At 37.0% G+C, this 19,538-nt stretch overlaps 1 protein-coding gene across 5 annotated transcripts; it reads left to right on the plus strand.

Annotated features, from left to right (window-relative positions):
- The first annotated feature begins 696 nt into the window (after window positions 1-696).
- On the plus strand, window positions 697-9,653 carry LOC109096540 (interleukin-10 receptor subunit beta-like). Of its 5 annotated transcripts, none has more exons than XM_042730581.1 (8): window positions 721-762; window positions 1,140-1,227; window positions 1,717-1,834; window positions 2,150-2,316; window positions 4,316-4,470; window positions 8,207-8,348; window positions 8,508-8,662; window positions 8,741-9,653. In XM_042730581.1, the coding sequence occupies exons 2-8, from the start codon at window positions 1,167-1,169 to the stop codon at window positions 8,993-8,995; spliced, it is 1,053 nt and encodes a 350-aa protein (XP_042586515.1). In that variant the 5' UTR covers window positions 721-762; window positions 1,140-1,166; the 3' UTR covers window positions 8,996-9,653. The 5 variants fall into 5 exon arrangements, with proteins under 5 accessions (XP_042586513.1, XP_042586515.1, XP_042586516.1 ...); XM_042730582.1 differs by lacking the exon at window positions 721-762 and adding an exon at window positions 782-1,014; XM_042730580.1 differs by lacking the exon at window positions 721-762 and adding an exon at window positions 782-1,003.
- Window positions 9,654-19,538: the final 9,885 nt, after the last annotated feature.

Below are 19,538 nucleotides of genomic sequence, written 5' to 3' on the forward strand. Positions count from 1 at the left end.
TTTTCAGAACATGTGATACTTTTTTAGGATACTTTGATGAATAAAAAGTAAAAAAAAACACTGGTCAGTAATTTGGGGTCAGTAATTTTTTTTTTTTTTCAAATAAAATCAATACTTTTATTCAGCAAGGATGTGTTAAATTGATAAAAAGTGATAGTAAAGAAAATATATTATTAGAATATATATTATTAGAATTTTTTTTTTTTTAAATAATGCAGTTCTTTTTAACCTTTTATTCATCAAATATATTATTAGACAGCAGAACTGTTTCCAACACTCATAATAAATCAGAATATTAGAATGATTTCTAAATGATCATGTGATAGACTGGATGTTACATGTGACACTGAAGGCTGGAGTAATGATGCTGAAAATTCAGCTTTGCATCACAGGAATAAATTATTTTTTTTTAAAGTATATTCAAATAGAAAACTATTATTTTAAGTTGTAATAATATTGAGTTTTTATTTTGATATCGATATCGTCAGCGATATCATCGACTTGATTGCACAGGTACTATTTAAACTAAACTGAGTAAATAGATAAATAGTATATAGTAAATATTGTTCTATTGTCATTTTGCATTACTGACACACTGTTTTCCTATTTAATACTGTAAAGTGCATTGACACAATCTGTATTGTTAAACGCACTATATAAATAAAGGTGACTTGACTATTTTATTAGTAACACTTTCCGCGTTTTGGACATTGCAGACGGTCGGACTCGTCTCTCAGACGCCAGCGCATTGAGATCAAGAAGGAAAGCTTGTTTTGAGGAAAACTCGTTTGTAGCTCGTTTTCTACATCACTACGAAATATTTATTGATGCGGAAAAGTCGAATCTGTGAATATCTTGTTAACTTTACCGAACTTCTTGCTCATTCTTTCCTGCACTTCCGCTGTTGTCCTGAAACTGCGAGTCTGCGGCTGCATACTATTGGCCTCCTTACCAGCTCGACACCTCCGTTTCTTGTAAACGTACACCACTGTTGTATATCTGCGTGCGTTTTAGGTTCCCTTTCGTTTTCATTCTAGACCTATTCACATACAAGGAAATAAACAAGCGACGTACGGTAAACGCGCTCTCAAAGCGCAAACTTACAGTAAGATCAAACTGTCTGTGAACTTTATACACAGGTGTTCCTGCTCTTTTAAAGAAGAACGATGAACGCTTTATCCTGTCTGTCTTGGGTCTTATTGTTTTATATTTTCTGCGCCTTAGCTGGTGAGTTTCATTCATAATATTCTTTAAGAGGCTTTACGCAAATGAAACCAAATAAAAGAGGGAAACAACTTTTAGGCTGCTGGCTTATACTATTCTTTATTCTTTAACACTGCGTTGTTATTTAAACTTTAGTCGAGGTATTAAGCAGTATTTTAGGGGAAACCCTGTCTGTGTCTGACAGTAAATGTTCGCTGAACTTCCTGTTTCTGTATTAATGGATTCAGACAAAAACATTCATGTAACCAGAGATTTAAACACATTTCGGACTAACTATAACGATACTATACTATAGGCTTACTAAAGGCAACATTTTAATGAATTGTATTATATGTGTTTTTTATTTGTATTTAGTTAAGATCCAGTTTAGGAAATATAGTTTTGGTTTATTCAACATTTATTTGTCGCTGCATTGTTGTGGTAGGGTGTATTTTAGTAAACCTTTGTGGCTGCCACTTATTTAGATATCTACATTTACGTTTGTGTTGTCAGAGAAGGTCCCGGCCCCTGAGAATGTGAGAGGGATATCTCTGAACATGGGATTAGTTTTGGAATGGGATCCACCACAAAACACCATGAATACACTCTTCAACTACACTGCTGAAATAAAGTAAGTTACTGGTCAAGAGGCACGTCAAGGGTGATTATAAGTGCACTAAAGAAGGTTTTAACAAATGTAGGTTAGTTTAGTATTTCAGTAGCAGCAGCAGCAGCTTGACAATAATTTGATACAAAAGCCTGTTTTAAATCCAGGTCAGGTCTTATAAAAGAGACCTGTCTTTAAAATGAAAAGTCCAACTTTAATCATGTAAGAAAAGCAGTGGTGTACAGAAGGGTTTAGAAGCGGTCTTTGTGTGAAGCTGTGTTGATCTAGGTGTATGGTTATGCAGTTTATGTTAACTGTTGTTTAATTTTCTCCCTCTAGAGGATGGAATATGTATGAGCCAGTGTGTCTAAGCAGCTCGTCACTAAGCTGTGATTTCACTGACAAAGTTTCCAGTTTTGGAACTTACCAACTTCGTGTTCGGGCAGAGCTACATGGAGAAACTTCTGATTGGGTGCAAACTGAAACGTTATCATTGGATTTAATAAGTGAGTCATCTAATTTATCTACTTATATATTTATTTATTTTGACTTTGTTGGCAGTAGAGAAATTAGTAAATCATTCCACAAAAGTTTGGCTGGGCCATTCTGGAACACAATTAAAATGTTTTAGTGGACCTAGAGCTAAATTAATTATCATTGGATTAATGTCCCTTAAAGGGATACTCCACCCAAAAATTTTTTGTCATTAATCACTTACCCCCATGTCGTTCCAAACCTTGTTCGTCTTCGGAACACAATTTAAGATATTTTGGATGAAAACCGGGAGGCCTGTGACTGTCCCATAGACTGCCAAATAAATAACAGTGTCAAGGTCCATAAAAGTATGAAAGTCTTCATCAGAATACTCCATCTGCCATCAGACGTGCAATCTGGGTTATATGAAGTGACGGGAACACTTTTTGTAAGCGAAGAAAACAAAAATAATGAGCTTATTCAACAATTCCTTTGTCAACAGTCTCCTCTGTGTCTCTCCATATCACCGTATGCTGCGTATGCTCTTCTGTGTCATCCGAGCCACAAGGATGCGCTGTTTCTACTTGTATTTAGCTTTGATTTGAAAGAAAACAGTGCATCCTTGTGGCACAGTTGATTGCACGTCTAATGGCAGATGGACTATTTTGACGACATCTTCCATACCTTTTATGGACCTTGACACTGTTATTTACTTGGCAGTCTATGGGACAGTCACAGGCCTCCCGGTTTTCATCCAAAATATCTTAAATTGTGTTCTGAAGACGAACAAAGCTTTTACGGGTTTGTAACGACATGGGGGTAAGTGATTAATGACAAAATTTTCATTTTGGGGTGGAGTATCCCTTTAAATATCACACGTACAGTGCATGCAAGAAAGTATTCAGGGCCCAGTTTCATCAAACTCACTCTTCACATTTTGGTAGCCTGAAATAAATGTAACTAGCCCAAATAAAATAAAAAAAGTAAAAAAAAAAATTAATATAGAAAATTAGACAGGAGTCAAAGCATAAAGCAAAACATTTTTTCAATACACAAATATCAGCAAATATCAAGGAAGGAATTTTATTTCACTATTTTCATGGAATCTGCAGGATATGGATGGGGATCGTTTAGTTATTAATAATGGTCCTTATTATCAGTACTGAAAACTGTTTTTGTTTCCTAATATTTTTGTGGAAATTTTGACACTTTAACTTTTTCAGGATTATTTGTTGAATACAAAGTTAAAGAACAGCATCTATATATATATAATATTTATATATATATATATATATATTAGTTAGGCACATCAACCATAACTCAAAAAAACTTCAAAAAACAGCTAGAAACCATGGAGTTATGATTGACTTCTCAGACCACATTGCTAAAACTGTCCGGTCCTGCAGATTTACTTTATTCAACATCAAGAAGATCAGGAACTTTCTTTCAGAACATGCTACACAACTCCTTGTTCAAGCTCTTGTTCTGTCCAGGCTGGACTATTGTAACGCTCTCTTGGAAGGTCTTCCAGCCAGTTCTAACAAACCTCTAAAATTAACCCAAAATGCCGCTGCAAGATTAATTTTTAATGAGCTGAAAAGAATACACGTCACACCTCTGTTTATCAATTTGCACTGACTACCAATAGCTGCTCGCATAAAATTCAAGGCATTGATGTTTGCATACAAAACCACCACTGGCTCTGCACCCCTTTACCTAAATTCATTACTTCAGACTTATGTGCCTCTAGAAGCTTGCATTCTGCAAGTGAACGTTGTCGCTTTATTGTTCATCCCAAAGAGGCACAAAATCACTGAAACAGACTTTTTCATTAAATGTTCCCTCCTGGTGGAGTCCTCAGACATCTTCAAGATTCGGCTAAAAACACATCTCTTCCATCTTTATTTGGGGTTGGGTCTGAATACTTCCTAAATGCACTGAATATCACGCATTGAATTTTATTAATAATCATAGTTAGCATTTTGTGTCTCATTCTGTTTAATTATATGTGTATGTGTTTTGTGTCTACAGCTGAGATTAGCGCTCCTCATGTAGAACTGAAAAGCAGAAAAGGACAAACAGAAGTTGATATCACTGATCCTCCTATGAAAAAAAAGAATTTGAGGGATGTCTTTGGAAATATTTCCTACCTCATTCGTTACTGGAAATATGGAGAAACAAAAAAGGTAATGAATGCATAGACGTCTTGAAGTTTTTGGGCCTCGAAGCAAAAGTCATGTCAAGTCACCTTTATTTATATCGCTTTAAACAAAACAGATTAAAAGTAACTAAACAACATTAATTAGGAAAACAGTGTGTCAGTAATGCAGTTAAAGGCAGTTCATCACTGAATTCATTCACTGAATCATCCAGCTCAGTTCAGTTTAAATAGTATCTGTGCAATAATTTGCAATCAAGTCAACGATATCGCTGTAAATGAAGTGTCCCCAACTAAGCAAGCCAGAGGCCACAGCGGCAAGGAACCAAAACTCCATCGGTGACAGAATGGAGAAAAAACCATGGGAGAAACCAGGCTCAGTCGGGGGGCCAGTTCTCCTCTGACCATACAAAACCAGCAGTTCAATTCCAGGCTGCAACAAAGTCAGATTGTGCAGAAGAATCATCTGTTTCCTGTGGTCTTGTCCCGGTGGTCGTCTGAGACAAGGTCTTTACAGGGGATCTGTCTCTGGGGCTCTAGTTGTCCTGGTCTCCGCTGACATTCAAGGCTGTCGAGGTCATCTCTAGGAGCTGATCCACCATCTGGGCTGGATACATACTGGATCTGGGTGACTGCAGTGACCCTCTGATCTGGATACAGACTGGATCTGGTGGCTACGGTTGACCTCGGAATAAGAGAGAAACAGAATAATATGAGCGTAGATGCCATTCTTATAACGATGTAGCAAGTACATCGGGTGTTATGGGAAGTGTTCCCGGTTCCGGTTTACCTAATTAATGCAGCCTAAAAATCCTTTAACGCATTTGGATATTAGACGCGTATTAGTGTGTTATGTGTAAGTCAGGTTAAAGAGATCTTAATATAGGTCTTTAATCTAGATTTAAACTGCAAGTGTGTCTGCCTCCCGAACAATGTTAGGTAGGTTATTCCAGAGTTTAGGCGCTAAATAGGAAAAGGATCTGCTGCCCGCAGTTGACTTTGATATTCTAGGTATTATCAAATTGCCAGAGTTTTGAGAACGCAGCGGACGTGCAGGACTATAATGTAACAAGAGCTCGTTCAAATACTGAGGTGCCAAACCATTCAGGGCTTTATAAGTAATAAGCAAGATTTTAAAATCAAAACCACCCTTTGGGGCCCCACAACACACCATTCAGCCTGTACTCTAATGCAAACATCCAACCCCCCACTAGAATATTGCTAATTTAATTTAGTGTTCAACATTTATCACAGTTGGTTCCTTTATACATTTGGCATAAACTTTTGTCAATCACCACATTTACCGTTCAGTTTAAAACAGAATATCAAATATGTATGATTTTGGTGAAAATATCAGTTTCTATAACTTACGTTTGCAAAGTTACAAGCTTTAAAGTTATAGGGGTTAGAATGTAACATTTAGTTATCAATATTGCTTTATTGGTGGAGGCAGTAAAAAAGACCAGGCACAAAGCACATTTAACCCAATTGAATGATTTATTTCCTACAAGCCGAAGCCACAAAACTAAACTAAATTGAAAAGACAAAGATAAAGAAAATACAATAAACTAAGGGAAAAAAATAACGAGGGTGGTGGCAAATTAAAAATAGAAATAAAACAAAAATAGGTCATAAACTAAGTCCCCAAAACCCTCTAACCTTACTAGCCAAAGAAAAATGTGAAAAATAAACCCGAGATCTTTGGCGCATACGACGCCACAAACAATCTACACTGAATACAAAGCAAAATTCCAAGGAGGGCACTCACCCCTTACCTAGTGTGTCTAACACTTGATAACTGCAGGCAATATGTAGGCTATATCACGTGATCTGCTTACCTGTTTTCTTTTCCCCAAAAAGAAAGGTAAAGAACTCTCATCAACTCTCAGCATAGAGTCTGGATAGTACAAAAATCAAGCATTCACACATTCACAATGAAAGGACACAAACTCTAAACACAGGACCAAACTTGAAACAGCTGAGCCCACACACTGAGCTACACATGCTGAGAAACCTTAAACCAGCAGGGCAGCACTGGATTGGCTGCAGAGACGACACCCTTAATAATGACTGACAGCGGTCTCCTCCATTCAGCAGAAACCTGAGAGCAAGACAGCAGAACTAGAGAGCAGAATGGAAAAGACAGAAGAGGGGGAAATAAAATCCTAAACACGCAGCATGTAACAACATGCAATAACTTCTGTCTGTGGACTTTTGCCATATAGTCTACATGTGGGTCTATGCTTGTTAGAGTTAACTCAAAGTCTTTAACATCCACCAGTCACATCACTTCACAGTAGTAAATAACAAAGTTCTACGGATTAAACACATCTGAAAAATACATTTTATAGTTAGATATTAAAACTTTAAAGGGACTACTGCAATATGGAACAACATTGTAATTTAAAAGTTTTGAATTGTATGGTGTCTTCTGGGAAACATTATCTTCTATCATATGATTACCTCTTGAGGAGTGCTAAATGAAAAAGAGCAGTACTAAAAGAAAAACATGTGATCTCTAAACAAAATTAAGAAAAATTCAAAGATCATCATTCTTAAATTTTACACCCTACTGCTCTTTATGTGTCGTGTTGTCTTCATGCTCAGTCTTTTCTCCTCGTGATCATCTTTTCATGTTTTGTAACAGCTGAGTATGAGTCCCTCAGCTGTCCTCACACTCAGTGTTGGAAAAGATTCAAATATACAGAAAATGCTGGAAAACAGTTGGTCTTTTAAAAGTGTTCAGGACAATCAAGGGACTCATACAAAGAAAAAAGTCACTCTTCTGGGAAAGCTTTCCACATGATTTTGTATTTTTTCTGTGGGATTTTTTTCCCATTTATCCAGTAGAGCATTTATGAGGTCAAGCAGTTAGACAGGAAGGCCTGGCTCATAATCTCTGTTCCAGTTTATACCAAAACTGTTTGATGGGGTTGTGTGGTCAAGTGAAGTTCGTCCACCCCAAACTCATCCAACCATGTCTTTATGGACCTTGCTTTGTGCACTGGAATAGAAAAGGGCCTTCCTCAATCTGTCCCCACAAATGTTGAAGCATAGCATTGTCCAAAATGTCTTTTTATACTGAAGCTGGAAGTAAGCGGCTGAGCCCAACTCCTGAAAACAGGGCTGCACGATAAATTACATGAGATTGTCATGCAATTACATGAGATCCGCAAAGCCGGTTATACACAGAGCCATAGATCACTGACAAATTACGCGATATTGCATTCATAATCAAAGGCGATTCATCTGCAATTATGAACGCGATATTGCATAACTTGTCAGTGATCTCTGTGTATTAAATGCTGCTCCATCTGAAACCACGTGATGGAGATTTACTAATAATCACAGAACCGGCTTTACTGACAAGATGCACATGACAATCACATGCGATTTATTGTGCAGCCCTACCTGAAAAACAGCCCCATATTATTATCCCTCCCTGAACAAACTACTCAATTCAGGCAGGTAAGGTTCTCTGGCATCTGCCAAACCCTGAATTGCCCATCAGACTACCAATCATGATTTATCTTCCCAGAGTCCAATGTCAGTTTGCTTAGCACTACTCCAGCTGACTCTTGACATTGTTCTTGGTGATGTGAGGCTTGTTTGTAACTGCTCGGCCATGGAAACCCATTCTGTGAAGCTCCTGCTGCAGTTTCTGAACACACATCAAAAGCAAACAAGACATTTATTTTGGTTAAGTCTGTCACATCGTCAGGACATTTCCTGCTTAATGTGTCTTTGTTTTTTATTTTCAACAGGAAGAACTAATAAGAGAGCAGAACAGAGTTGTGTTGCCAAGACTGGAGCCTCTTGTAAAATACTGCGTTGAAGTAGAGATTTTGTATTCTAAGAATAAAAGTCAGACCAGCAACATCACCTGTTTAACCAACACCCCCAGCAGTAAGCAAACGAGTTTGTGTTTGTGCATTTGTACTGTAGATGCTGCATGTTTATATATTTATGTTTGTGGTGTCGTACACGTTTACTGAATGTTTTATTGTGATGATTTAACCTTTAATATCAACATCCTGTATTGTTGCATTTTATCGGTCTGCTCAGATGAAGTAGAGCCTTGGCTTATAGCAGTTGTGCTCCTGGTCAGTTTTCTGCTGGTGTTAGTTGCTGTTGTCCTGATATTTCTGGCTGTGTGGTTTGGCTACAGAGGATGCAGAATTATTTTCCCTGATGCTGATCTGCCAGAGGACCTAAAAAAAGTAATGAAAGAAAAATAGAGGTAAAGCATAATGAGCTGTTTTCTGTTACTGACTTTCTCTCTGGCTGTTCTCTTAAAGTTTTTGTCACAACGGTCCCAGTCTTCAATACTTTCGGCCATGCAGGAGAACACGCCGGTGAAGGAGGACTTTTGTGAGCTGAGGATATTGCACAAGGAGCCAATCAGTTCTCTGGACAATCAGCAGATAGAAGGACCAATCAGGATTCAGACACATAAGAATGAGTGTTGTATAGGAGCCAATGTAAAACAGAGCAGTGAGGAGAAATCTAAAATGATCATCACAACAGAACAGAAGCCTTTGTTGCTGGAATGAGACCATAGTAATATTATAATCAGTTATCATTGATCATGTATTTTGCCAACTTAAACTAGGCTATTCTGTGAAAACAGAAAAAAAAAGGACAAGCTATAAAAGATAAACATGTCAGCTAGAGCTGGACTGTTTTTGTTTGAATTTATTCAATCTTCATTTTGATGAACCGATATTGAATCTTAAATTCCAAGAATATTATATATATATGCTGTTTTTCAGTTGATATATGAACAAAACAATACACTAAACATTGGCTTTGTTACAAAGTCCCAGCTTTCAAATGTGAACCGATCATCTCTTTCTTGCAAAAAATAAATGTTCTGTAACAAGGAGCTATTTTATAGTTTATAACAACCAAAGTTTCCCCTTCAAAAAAATTAAAAACAGAAACAAACATGTCCATAGCCGACAATCTGTCTCTACTTTTCCACCATGTTGTTTTTTCAGGCTGAAATGGGGGAGCAACAATATTGGACTGACATGTATTTAAAGTGCACTGATTAAACTTTTTTTTTTTTTTTTTTTTTTTACAGATGTAGTACACCTGATGAACATGTAATGTTAAGAAATGAGCTTGCCTTGTTGTCCTCTGTTGTTTTACTTACTGTAAAAATTATTATTTTTTAAAGTTTTAAATAAAACAAGGACATCATGCTTAGTTCAGTGTGTTGCTTGCAGTTTCTTTGTGATTATATGTAAAATTTACTAGCAATTTCTGAGTGAAAAAGTAAGTCCTAAACCATTTTTTCCCGTGCAAGAAAATAATCCATGAAAGAGGTTCTTGTCTCATCAATGGGTGGCCAAAAGCTATTGTGATACAAGGGTGCTTGACGGATCAGAGGTGAAATTATCAGTGCTACTGAGCACGGAGACTTGTAAATCTAAGAGCCAATTTATAACTTGGTCATTCATCATCTTTTAAATAAAGTCAAGTCACCTTTATTTATAATAGTGATTTTAACAATACAGATTGTGTCAAAGCACTTTACAGTATTAAATAGGAAGACGTGTGTCATGATATCGATGATATCACTGGATATTAAGTGTCCCCAACTAAGCAAGTCAGCAGCAAGGAACCAAAACTCCATCGGTGACACAACAGAGAAAAATCCTTGGGAGAAACCAGACTCAGTCAGGGGCAGAGATTTGAACCGGTTCAAGGAACGACAATGAAAACTGGAAATGAACAAAATTTTTACAGGAACAGAAACAGAAACCGAACAGAATCGAACATTTGAAATGGCCATTAATGACGTTATTTTATCGTTCCATTTAATATTTGAAATTTGCTGTCAACCAATCATGAATTCCAGTAGTAAGGCCTATGCAAATGTGACGCTGAAGCCATCGAGTGAAATGTCCGCTCAGCTGTGAACTCATCACAGTTAAGTCACAATGGCAATGCACCACCCTTAGAGTTTATCTGAGGATAGTGTAAGATGAATTCAACAGATCACACGCACCTGCAGCGCTTCTGTGAATGGAGAAAAAAAAAACTAATGGCTTACATAAAAAGGAATATAGGCATATACACTAAATATATTTCACTTAAATCATATTGACAGATTGAGAAAAAAAACGAGAAAAAAAAAGCTAAATCACAGTTCATTGTGACACGTTCCAAAGTTTTCGGAAAGGAAAACGAAACAGCAGAGAGTATTTTTCTTTATTTTGCAAAAGCTTGACAGCTTATCGTGAGGTCCCAGGAGTCAAGCAATTTGAAAAAAATAACAACCGGACCACATCTGTGATGTCACACCAATCACAACCTTTATTTCATATCCAATAGACATTTAGCTACAACACAGTAACAATTGTTGTGATTGGCTTACAAAACTAACCCTTTACAGTCCCCAAAAGCTTAAGTGTCCCACTCAACCTGATGTCCCACTCTACCTGAATTCACCTAGTGTTTGTACTTTCATCGACAAAGTTTTAATTATTTGACAAAATCTTGACAGCTTTGAATAATGTCTTGCTTCTGTATAACCAACCAGCGTTGGTATGACCATCACGCCGATGCCTTACGCGCCACCACAACATAATTTTGCTATACTGAAGCCTGTACATTATCAAAATAAAATACAGTTAAAGAAACAAATAAAATGTAACACTGCTCCGTTGTACAAAATTTGTTGCGTTCAGCGTGACCGTGCCTCACTGTGCTGATAAAGCAGATGTGAAGGATGATGTTTTATGTCGATGAAAGTACAAACACTAGGTGAATTCAGGTAGAGTGGGACATCAGGTTGAGTGGGACACTTAAGCTTTTGGGGACTGTAAAGGGTTAATTTTGTAAGCCAATCACAACAATTGTTACTGTGTTGTAGCTAAATGTCTATTGGATATGAAATAAAGGTTGTGATTGGTGTGACATCACAGATGTGGTCCGGTTGTTATTTTTCAAATTGCTTGACTCCTGGGACCTCACGGTAAGCCACCCGGTTAGTGTAAATCTATTTTAGAATAATAAGGTTGATAATTCTGTCACTTATGATGTAACAATAAAACTTTTGCTTTTACATACATTTATACTGTCTGTGTATTAGAGATTAATAACAATGAGCATCTAACTGTGAAATTTGTGAAAATTCGATTCACAGGACTGTCCCACTCAACCTGACAGTGTTAGGTTAAAATTTTTATTTTTCAATATAAACAAAATAAACACAGTGCATGAACAAGAAGATAACATTTAAAGTTACAAGTAATAATAATGTGTCTGAATATAAAATTTTTATAAAATTTTTATTTTTCAATATACACAAGATGGCACCTACACACAGAGAGAGAGAGAGAGAGAGAGAGAGAGAGAGAGAAAGGAGTGACAGGGCAATACAGAAAAGGAAAAGACAGCAAAGTAGGAAAGGAAGAAAACTAAACCAGTGGAGTGAAGAGAGAATGGCAGAGGCTATTGAAGAATATGAGCAGGAGGTGACTGAAGGACACAAACCAAAATTAAGGTTTCTAGCCAGGGCATGGAACATCCCAAAATCAACACTGCAAAGGCGAGTGAAAGGGCTGGTGAGTGGCTACCGCTATGCCTCAGGTAAGAGCCCCCTGCTCTCAGCTCAGGCTGAGAGTGAATTGGCTAGCCTTGTTTAAATGTTAGCTGAAAGGGGGTTCCCCCTGGAACGCAGTGATATACGGCGTATTGCTTTCCAGTACACCAAAATTAATGGCATCCCTGTTTTTTCTGCCAGTCACTACTGGTTTAAGGGGTTCATGAAAAGGAATCCAAACTTGAGCCTCCGCAAGCCAGAATCACTCTCAGCTGCAAGGGCCTCTGGGATGAATCTCACAGTAGTTGAGCAATGGTTTCAGACCTACACATCACTCCTCCACCGCCTACAGATCCAGGAGATGCCATCTCACCTGTGGAACTGTGATGATTCTGGACTGCAGGACCATTTCATCTCAATAAAGGTTGTTGGGGTGACTGGCAAGTCCTGCTTCCAGGTAACATCAGGGGAAAAAAGAGAAACGACAACAGTCCTGGCTGGGTTCAATGCGGTTGGGACTTACACCCCCACAATGGTAATTTTTAAGGGAAAGAGGCTAAGGGCAGAGTGGCTGGAGGAACGACCAGAAAAAGCAATTATCCGTGTGTCAGATAATGGCTGGATAAACTCCCAGCTGTTTTTGGAGTGGGGCCAGCGGTTTGTCCAGCAGCTGCCTAAGGAGAATCCAAGACCCCATGTCCTGCTCTTAGATGGCCTTTACACCCATGTCTTCAATCTGGAATTCTTGGATCTCATGAAGAAAAATAATATACATGTAGTGAGCTATACTCCCCACACCACCCACGCCCTCCAGCCAGCAGACAGGTCGCTGTTTCGAAGCCTGAAACACCACTGGCAGGAACTGGGACACAAGTGGACAAGGAAGACAGGCGGGAAGAAGCTTCCAAAACAGCTCTTCTTTTCTGTGTTCAGCCCCGCGTGGAAGAAGGCCGCCACTGTTGAGAATGCCCAAGCAGGTTTGACTCTTTTATTAATAATTAGTTGTCTTGAATTATTTGTATAAAAAGATTAGCAGGAAGTGGATCATTGTTTTTACTGTCTTATTTACATTGCATCATTACATTATTCATATTACTCTTCTACAGGTTTCCGAGCCTCAGGGATGTTTCCTGTCTCCATGGAAGTCATTCCAACTGACATTTTCCAGTTTGCCAAGCCAAACAGTTTGCCAAGCCAAACCACTGAAAGGGTGATTGAGGAAACATCAGAAACCCTTCTGTTGTCAGAGGAGGACATTTATTTTGGTGTAGAAGAAGTCGTGGTAACCAGCCAGCCTGATGAGAATGCACATACCTCCACCCTCACAAAGGGGCCAGCCCCCCATGCCTCCACTCTCACAACTGGGCCAGCCACCCATGCCTCAACCCTCACAACTAGACCAGCATGCCTCCACCCTCACAACTAGGCCAGCCCTCCATGCCTCCACCCTCACAACTGGGCCATCCCCCCATGTCTCCACCCTCAAAACTGGGCCACCCTCTCTACTCAGCACTTCAACAACTGAGTGGGCTTCCATTGTAAGGTTCTCAGACCTTATTGAAGTACCTACAAGAGAGAGGGGAAAGAAGAGGATGATGATGAGGCCACCCAGCTACCACCTAACAAGCCAGGAACACTTCAACTTTGTCCAGGCCAAAGCAGACAAAAAGAAACCAAAAACAACCAAAGTGCGTAAGCCTGCTGGTGTGCGCCCCCAAAAAGCTGCCGTTCTTCCCCTGCAAACAGTTCAGGGAAGTGATCCCTGTACTGGTTGCAAGGAGGTCTATGGGGATGCAAGCGACCCAAAGGCCAATGAGGAATGGGTGGCTTGCTGCCACTGCCAGCGTTGGTATCATGAGTCCTGCGGAGAGCTCAACGGACTTATGGATGACGATGACTTCATCTGTCTTGAATGTGTTCACTGAAGTTGTTAAAAGGTGGTAAAAGGATGTAGGCATAATGAAAGTTCCATTCATTGAATGTAGAGTGAAGTTTACAATTTTACAATTTTTGCATTAGTTCCAGAAATGCATTTTTAAAAAATCCTTCCAAGTATTCATTAATTGAAGGTCTCCGTTGTTGTATTTTGGTTTTATTTACACAATGTCCCAACTTCAGTGGAATTGGGGTTGTATTTCTCATGTTCATTTTAACCATAAAATAGTGTCCCACTTTCCCTAACAAAGTGTCCCACTCAACCTAATTGTTTCAAGTTTGCTGAAGAGGGTGTCAGATGGTGTTTAAAGATGAACAGTTTGTTAATAAATACATAAACTGGGAAAATTTCACCATAGTGGCCTTCATTACAATCTATTTAAACAAAACACAAACAATATTAATACATTCTAACTGATTTAGGTTGTTTAAAATGCAATTTAAGCAAAAAGTGTCCCACTCTACCTGACTTCACCCCTATATAATAAATAATATTTTTGCATCCAGATACGTCAGGAACATGGAAACTTTTGGATTCGTGCCGAATGAGAGAGGTAGGCATCAGCTTCACCTTAAATTGATTTGTTTTTGGATTGACGTTTTTATAACCTAAACTTTAGAGGATTTGTTTCGGAGAGAAAATATTAACTGTTTTTACAATGTTTGTAAACATTTTGCTTTCACAATATCTCAAAAAAAAATAGCTATAAAAAAACGACACGAGCCGCGACTTATGTTTTTTTTTTTTTCACTCTCAACGCAACCTTAAAAAAGTGTTTTTTCTATTTTATTTTAACAATGCAGCAAACATTTTTAAATATCTTAAAAATACTTTGATGTCTTTAAAGTGTTGATAGTTTTTTTTTTTTTTTTTGTAGCCTACATTTGGCCAAAATCTAGAAAAGATGATGCTGTATTGGCTGTGACTAAGCTCAGAGGGTTATTGGCTAATGTTACCAGATCTCCCTTTTTTCCTTTTCTTTTTGAGTAAAGAAAACGCTGTATTTTATTATTATTATTATTATTATTATTATTATAATTAGTCAAATTATAGGCAAAGACAATTGTTTTTAATAACGTTATTAACTTGTATTTCTTCCACCCGAACCGGTTTCGGATTGGTAATAATATCAGAGGAACGCAGGAACAGAAACGTTAAAATAACGATTCTGCTCAGAGTGAACCGATTGAATTTTTTTTTCGTTTTCAAGCCCTGGTCGGGGGGCCAGTTCTCCTCTGGCCAGACGAAACCAGCAGTTTAATTCCAGGCTGCAGCAAAGTCAGATTGTGCAGAGGACTCAACTGGTTCCTGTGGTCTTGTCCTGGTGGCTGTCTAGGAGACAAGGTCTTTTCTGGTCTTTATAAAGTTAAGTGCATGTAACAAATATAAGGGCAGATGGGACAACTCTCTAATTTCTCTTTTTAATTCAAATCTAGAAGTGGTTCCATGTTTAAACTCTATGGAGCAATTTGCTTTATTGTGTAAGGTTTAAATCACCAAAAGAAACCACCAAAAACCAAAGGCCTTTAAGCTACGTTCAACAGTGTCAAAAACATTGCCAAAGAGCTAAGAATAAATAGAATATTTAAAAGAATATTTTGCGTTACCAAAAATAAAAATAATCTAATACTAATCTTGTATAATTCGAAATGTGACTGTTTTTAATAAAACTTGACCAAGTTTCATCAAAAACACACACTTTTACCAATAAAATAAAAACAATAGACACTTTTATCAACAAAATAAAACACTTTTTATTCCTTTAGCAAATACAGAAGCAATTCATTTAAACATTTATAATCACTTCTAAAAAGACTAATTGGTGGCCAGTTATCAATAATAAACAAACCTTTTTAGGCTTAGGAATTAAGGTAATTACCCTTTGAGTGACTGATGATGGGAAGCTGGAATTATAAAGAGGAAGAAGAAAAGGGGCTAGCTGCTTAGCAAATTAGCTAATTATTTATAAATGTAACACTGGAGCACAAAACCAGTCAAGGGTAAATTTTTGGAAATTCAGATTTACACGTTTCATGAAGGAATTTTGTAATATTGTTCTATGGAAAGCTTATTTATTCATCTTTCAGATGAATAAATAAGCTTTCCATTGATGTATGGTTTGTTAGGATAGAACAATATTTGTCTGAGATACAACTATTTGAAAATCTGGAATCTGAAGGTGCAAAAAATCTAAATATTGAGAAAATCACTTCTTAGCAATACATATTACTAATCAAAAATAAAGTTTTGATATATTTATGGTATGACATTTACAAAATTCCTTCATGAAACATAATCTTTACTTAATATCCTAATGATTTTTGGCCTAAAAGAAAAGTTGATCATTTGGACCCATACAATTTATTGTTTGCTATTTTTACAAATATACCTGTGCTACTTATGACAGCTTTTGTGCTCCAGGGACACAAATTTGTTGTTTGACTGTCAGTTTCAATTAAAAAAAAAAAAAAAAAATAAAAAATAGAAGCATTTTATCCAATTGTGATGATATGTATAGCCTGTTGTAAATAGTTGAGCAATAATCAGAGATCTCTTTAGGGTAATTTGTGATTTTATCATTATGTTTTACTTGATAAATAGTCTATTTAAAGTAGCCTGATTTTTATCTAAAAATGTAGGAGGAATTCTCCATCTTTTCCTTGACCTTACAAAGGCTCATCCAGATTTTCACCTATAGATGTGAACTAGCTTATTTTGTAAATCTGCCGTAGTTTGCCTAAATCTGAAAAACTGCATCACTTCCAAATTATTCTTTGAAATCATTCGGATTGTTTCCAAATGTCTGTCAATTCATGTAAGTATACAATTATACCAAAACACATCTTATTTACGATACAGAAGCATCATCAGTAGAAGTGAATATAGCTGGTAGTCTGGAATTTAGTTCATACAGGCTGCAAATTTCGGCAGCAAACAGGAACTTTGTTTGTAGAGAGGGTTTTTGTCCATAGATTTTTCATCTCATAGCAGACACATGCAAATGAATCTCAACACTGTTAATGTAAGCTTAAGCACCCAAGTAGTATGCAGCTTTTCTAGCTGCACAGGCTTCTTCCACCTTAGGCCACAATTTCTTGCGTCTTTCTCTCTCTTGTGTAGTAAGGACATAAAGAAGATCCACGTCCCATTTTCCAAACTGCATCCCTGACTATGCTTGAGACAAATGATGACACACAAGGTAGATTTGTTGCCAATTTGACCATTTCCAAACTACATCACTCTTTATTAATTACTACAGTTAATTTTGTATATAATCATTTATAAGTGATATATTGTGTAATTGTTATTGAGGGATGGAAGTGAAAAATGCCTTATATGCTATATGTTTTCTTTTACAAATAAAATAGGCCAAAATGAGACTTAACATGCTGAAAATGAGCCAGTGGTGTAATGTAACGTAAAATAATAATACTTCATTACAGTACTTAAGTATTTTTGGGAGTATCTTTACTGTACTTGAGTTTTTATATTTCAGTCAACTTTTACTTTTACTCCACTACATTTGCTAATTAAAATGTATACTTTTACTCCGATACATTTTCCCGAAGCATATTCATTACTTACTACAAAATAGTCAGAAGTCAGAAGAACACGAACTGCTGGAAAGCAGGTTTGACGAATCAGTGGTGTGTCATTTGCAAGTTAGACTCATAAAAACACGTTTGCTCATGTGCAAACAAGTGCGCGCACAACCGCGGATGATTCATTTTCCACTCAAGTCGAGTCTGGGGTGTGCCATACACATCTTCTGCGAAAATATGGTAGGTGTTTGTTGTAATGATGTGCGATCTGACACCAAGTAGGCTAACATTATAGCACAAAATCACACACAGAGTGCATGCACGTGATTTATTAGTCTATTAAAACTCGAGATAATAATAATTTTATGCAAGTTCAGTAAAGCAACAAGTGACAATGGACCGTGTTTATATTGAATGAATCAGCATTTTGAACAAATCGGTTGAATAAATGATTCAGTGATTCACTCAACAGTCAAATGCTTTGTTTCTGAATGAATCAGTTGTTTGAATGAATCGGTTAAAGCTCAATGACTCACTCTTTAACAGTCACTTGCTGTCATCTACTGGCGGTTTTTATTTCACATTTCGACTATTTTTTCATGTTTTAAATTATTTCAGATATCAATATTCAACGTTTTATGTTAAAAACAAAACATTAGGCCTATTTATGCATCTGTAACTGCAGGTTAAATGCATTCATTTCCCCCTTGAGATACATTAAAATGTGTAAATACATCTAAATGCCATTTCAGATGATTCCAGAAATCTTTTCTTATGTTGGAATGAAAGAAACTAAGTACCAGATGAAGTGCTTATTCTTACCCAAAGATACAAAATGGAAGGAAGAGTTAAAATGGAACGCAATCTTGCTACTCGAGCTGTGTATGAACATTTTTATATATATATATTTATTTGCTTCTTTTCCAATTTGCATTTACTTGTACTTTACTTTCAATACTTAAAGGGTTAGTTCACCCAAAAATGAAAATTCTGTCATTAATTACTCACCCTCATTTCGTTTTAAACCCGTAAGACCTAAGTTCATCTTCGGAACACAAATTAAGATATTAATCTGAGAGCTGTCTTACCCTGTATAGACAGCAACGCAACTGAAATGTTCCCAAGTCCAGAAACGTAGCAAGGAGATCTGTAAATTAATCCATGTGACATCAGTGGTTCATCCGCAATTATACGAAGCTACGACAATACTTTTTGTGCTTAAGATTTTAAAAATACTTTTTGTACTTAAGTAAAATAAATATCAAATACTTTAAGATTTTTACTCAAGTAATATTCTAAACAGTGACTTCAACTTCTACTAAAGTCATTTTCTGGTATCTGTACTTTTACTTGAGTATGGCTTTCATGTACTTTATGCACCACTGAAATCAACTAAATTAACAGTAGTTACTAATGTGGCATGGAATTGTGGTTTGATCAGAATATCAACTTGCTGAATAATTATGCATGCATTGTACTGTACAGCAACTAGTTGAAAATACATAGTAATATGTCCTGCAGTGAATCTACAAGAAATTGTCTTAACACGCTGCTATGTTTTGGGAAGAGCAAAAGGTTAGCCACTAGAAGGCAAGCCTGCAACCATTAGCCGAAATAGCGTTATGGCTAAAGCTAACGCTTCCGGTCTGGCAGTACGTGGAAAAGGAGACCTGGGCCATTTTTTTAATGGTAGTGGCTTCACTACGCTGACTAAACAGCTTTTTAAAGGAAACGGCTTATTTAATGAATCGACAGCCTATCTGCTTTTACACTAAACAATACTTTTGGATTGAACTATTTTTAGAGTTTACCATGAAAAGAATGCTGTTTTAAAAGAGAAACCCACCACTTTCTACAACAGGTATTAATCACACTACACCACTCATCAATCACTATGGTCTCTATATCCATAAACGGCGATTGAGTGTCGTACAACTCTGACTGAAATTCAGTGACATCAAGGCTATAATGTGATTGGTTATTAAGGGACACGTGATCCAACTTAGCCGTTATGCTTTCTCCAATAGTAAGTAATACATACCCTCTCATCTCCCAATAGTAAG

This window comes from Cyprinus carpio, chromosome B9 (genome assembly GCF_018340385.1).
Source record: "Cyprinus carpio isolate SPL01 chromosome B9, ASM1834038v1, whole genome shotgun sequence".
NCBI classification, from domain to species: Eukaryota; Metazoa; Chordata; class Actinopteri; order Cypriniformes; family Cyprinidae; genus Cyprinus; species Cyprinus carpio.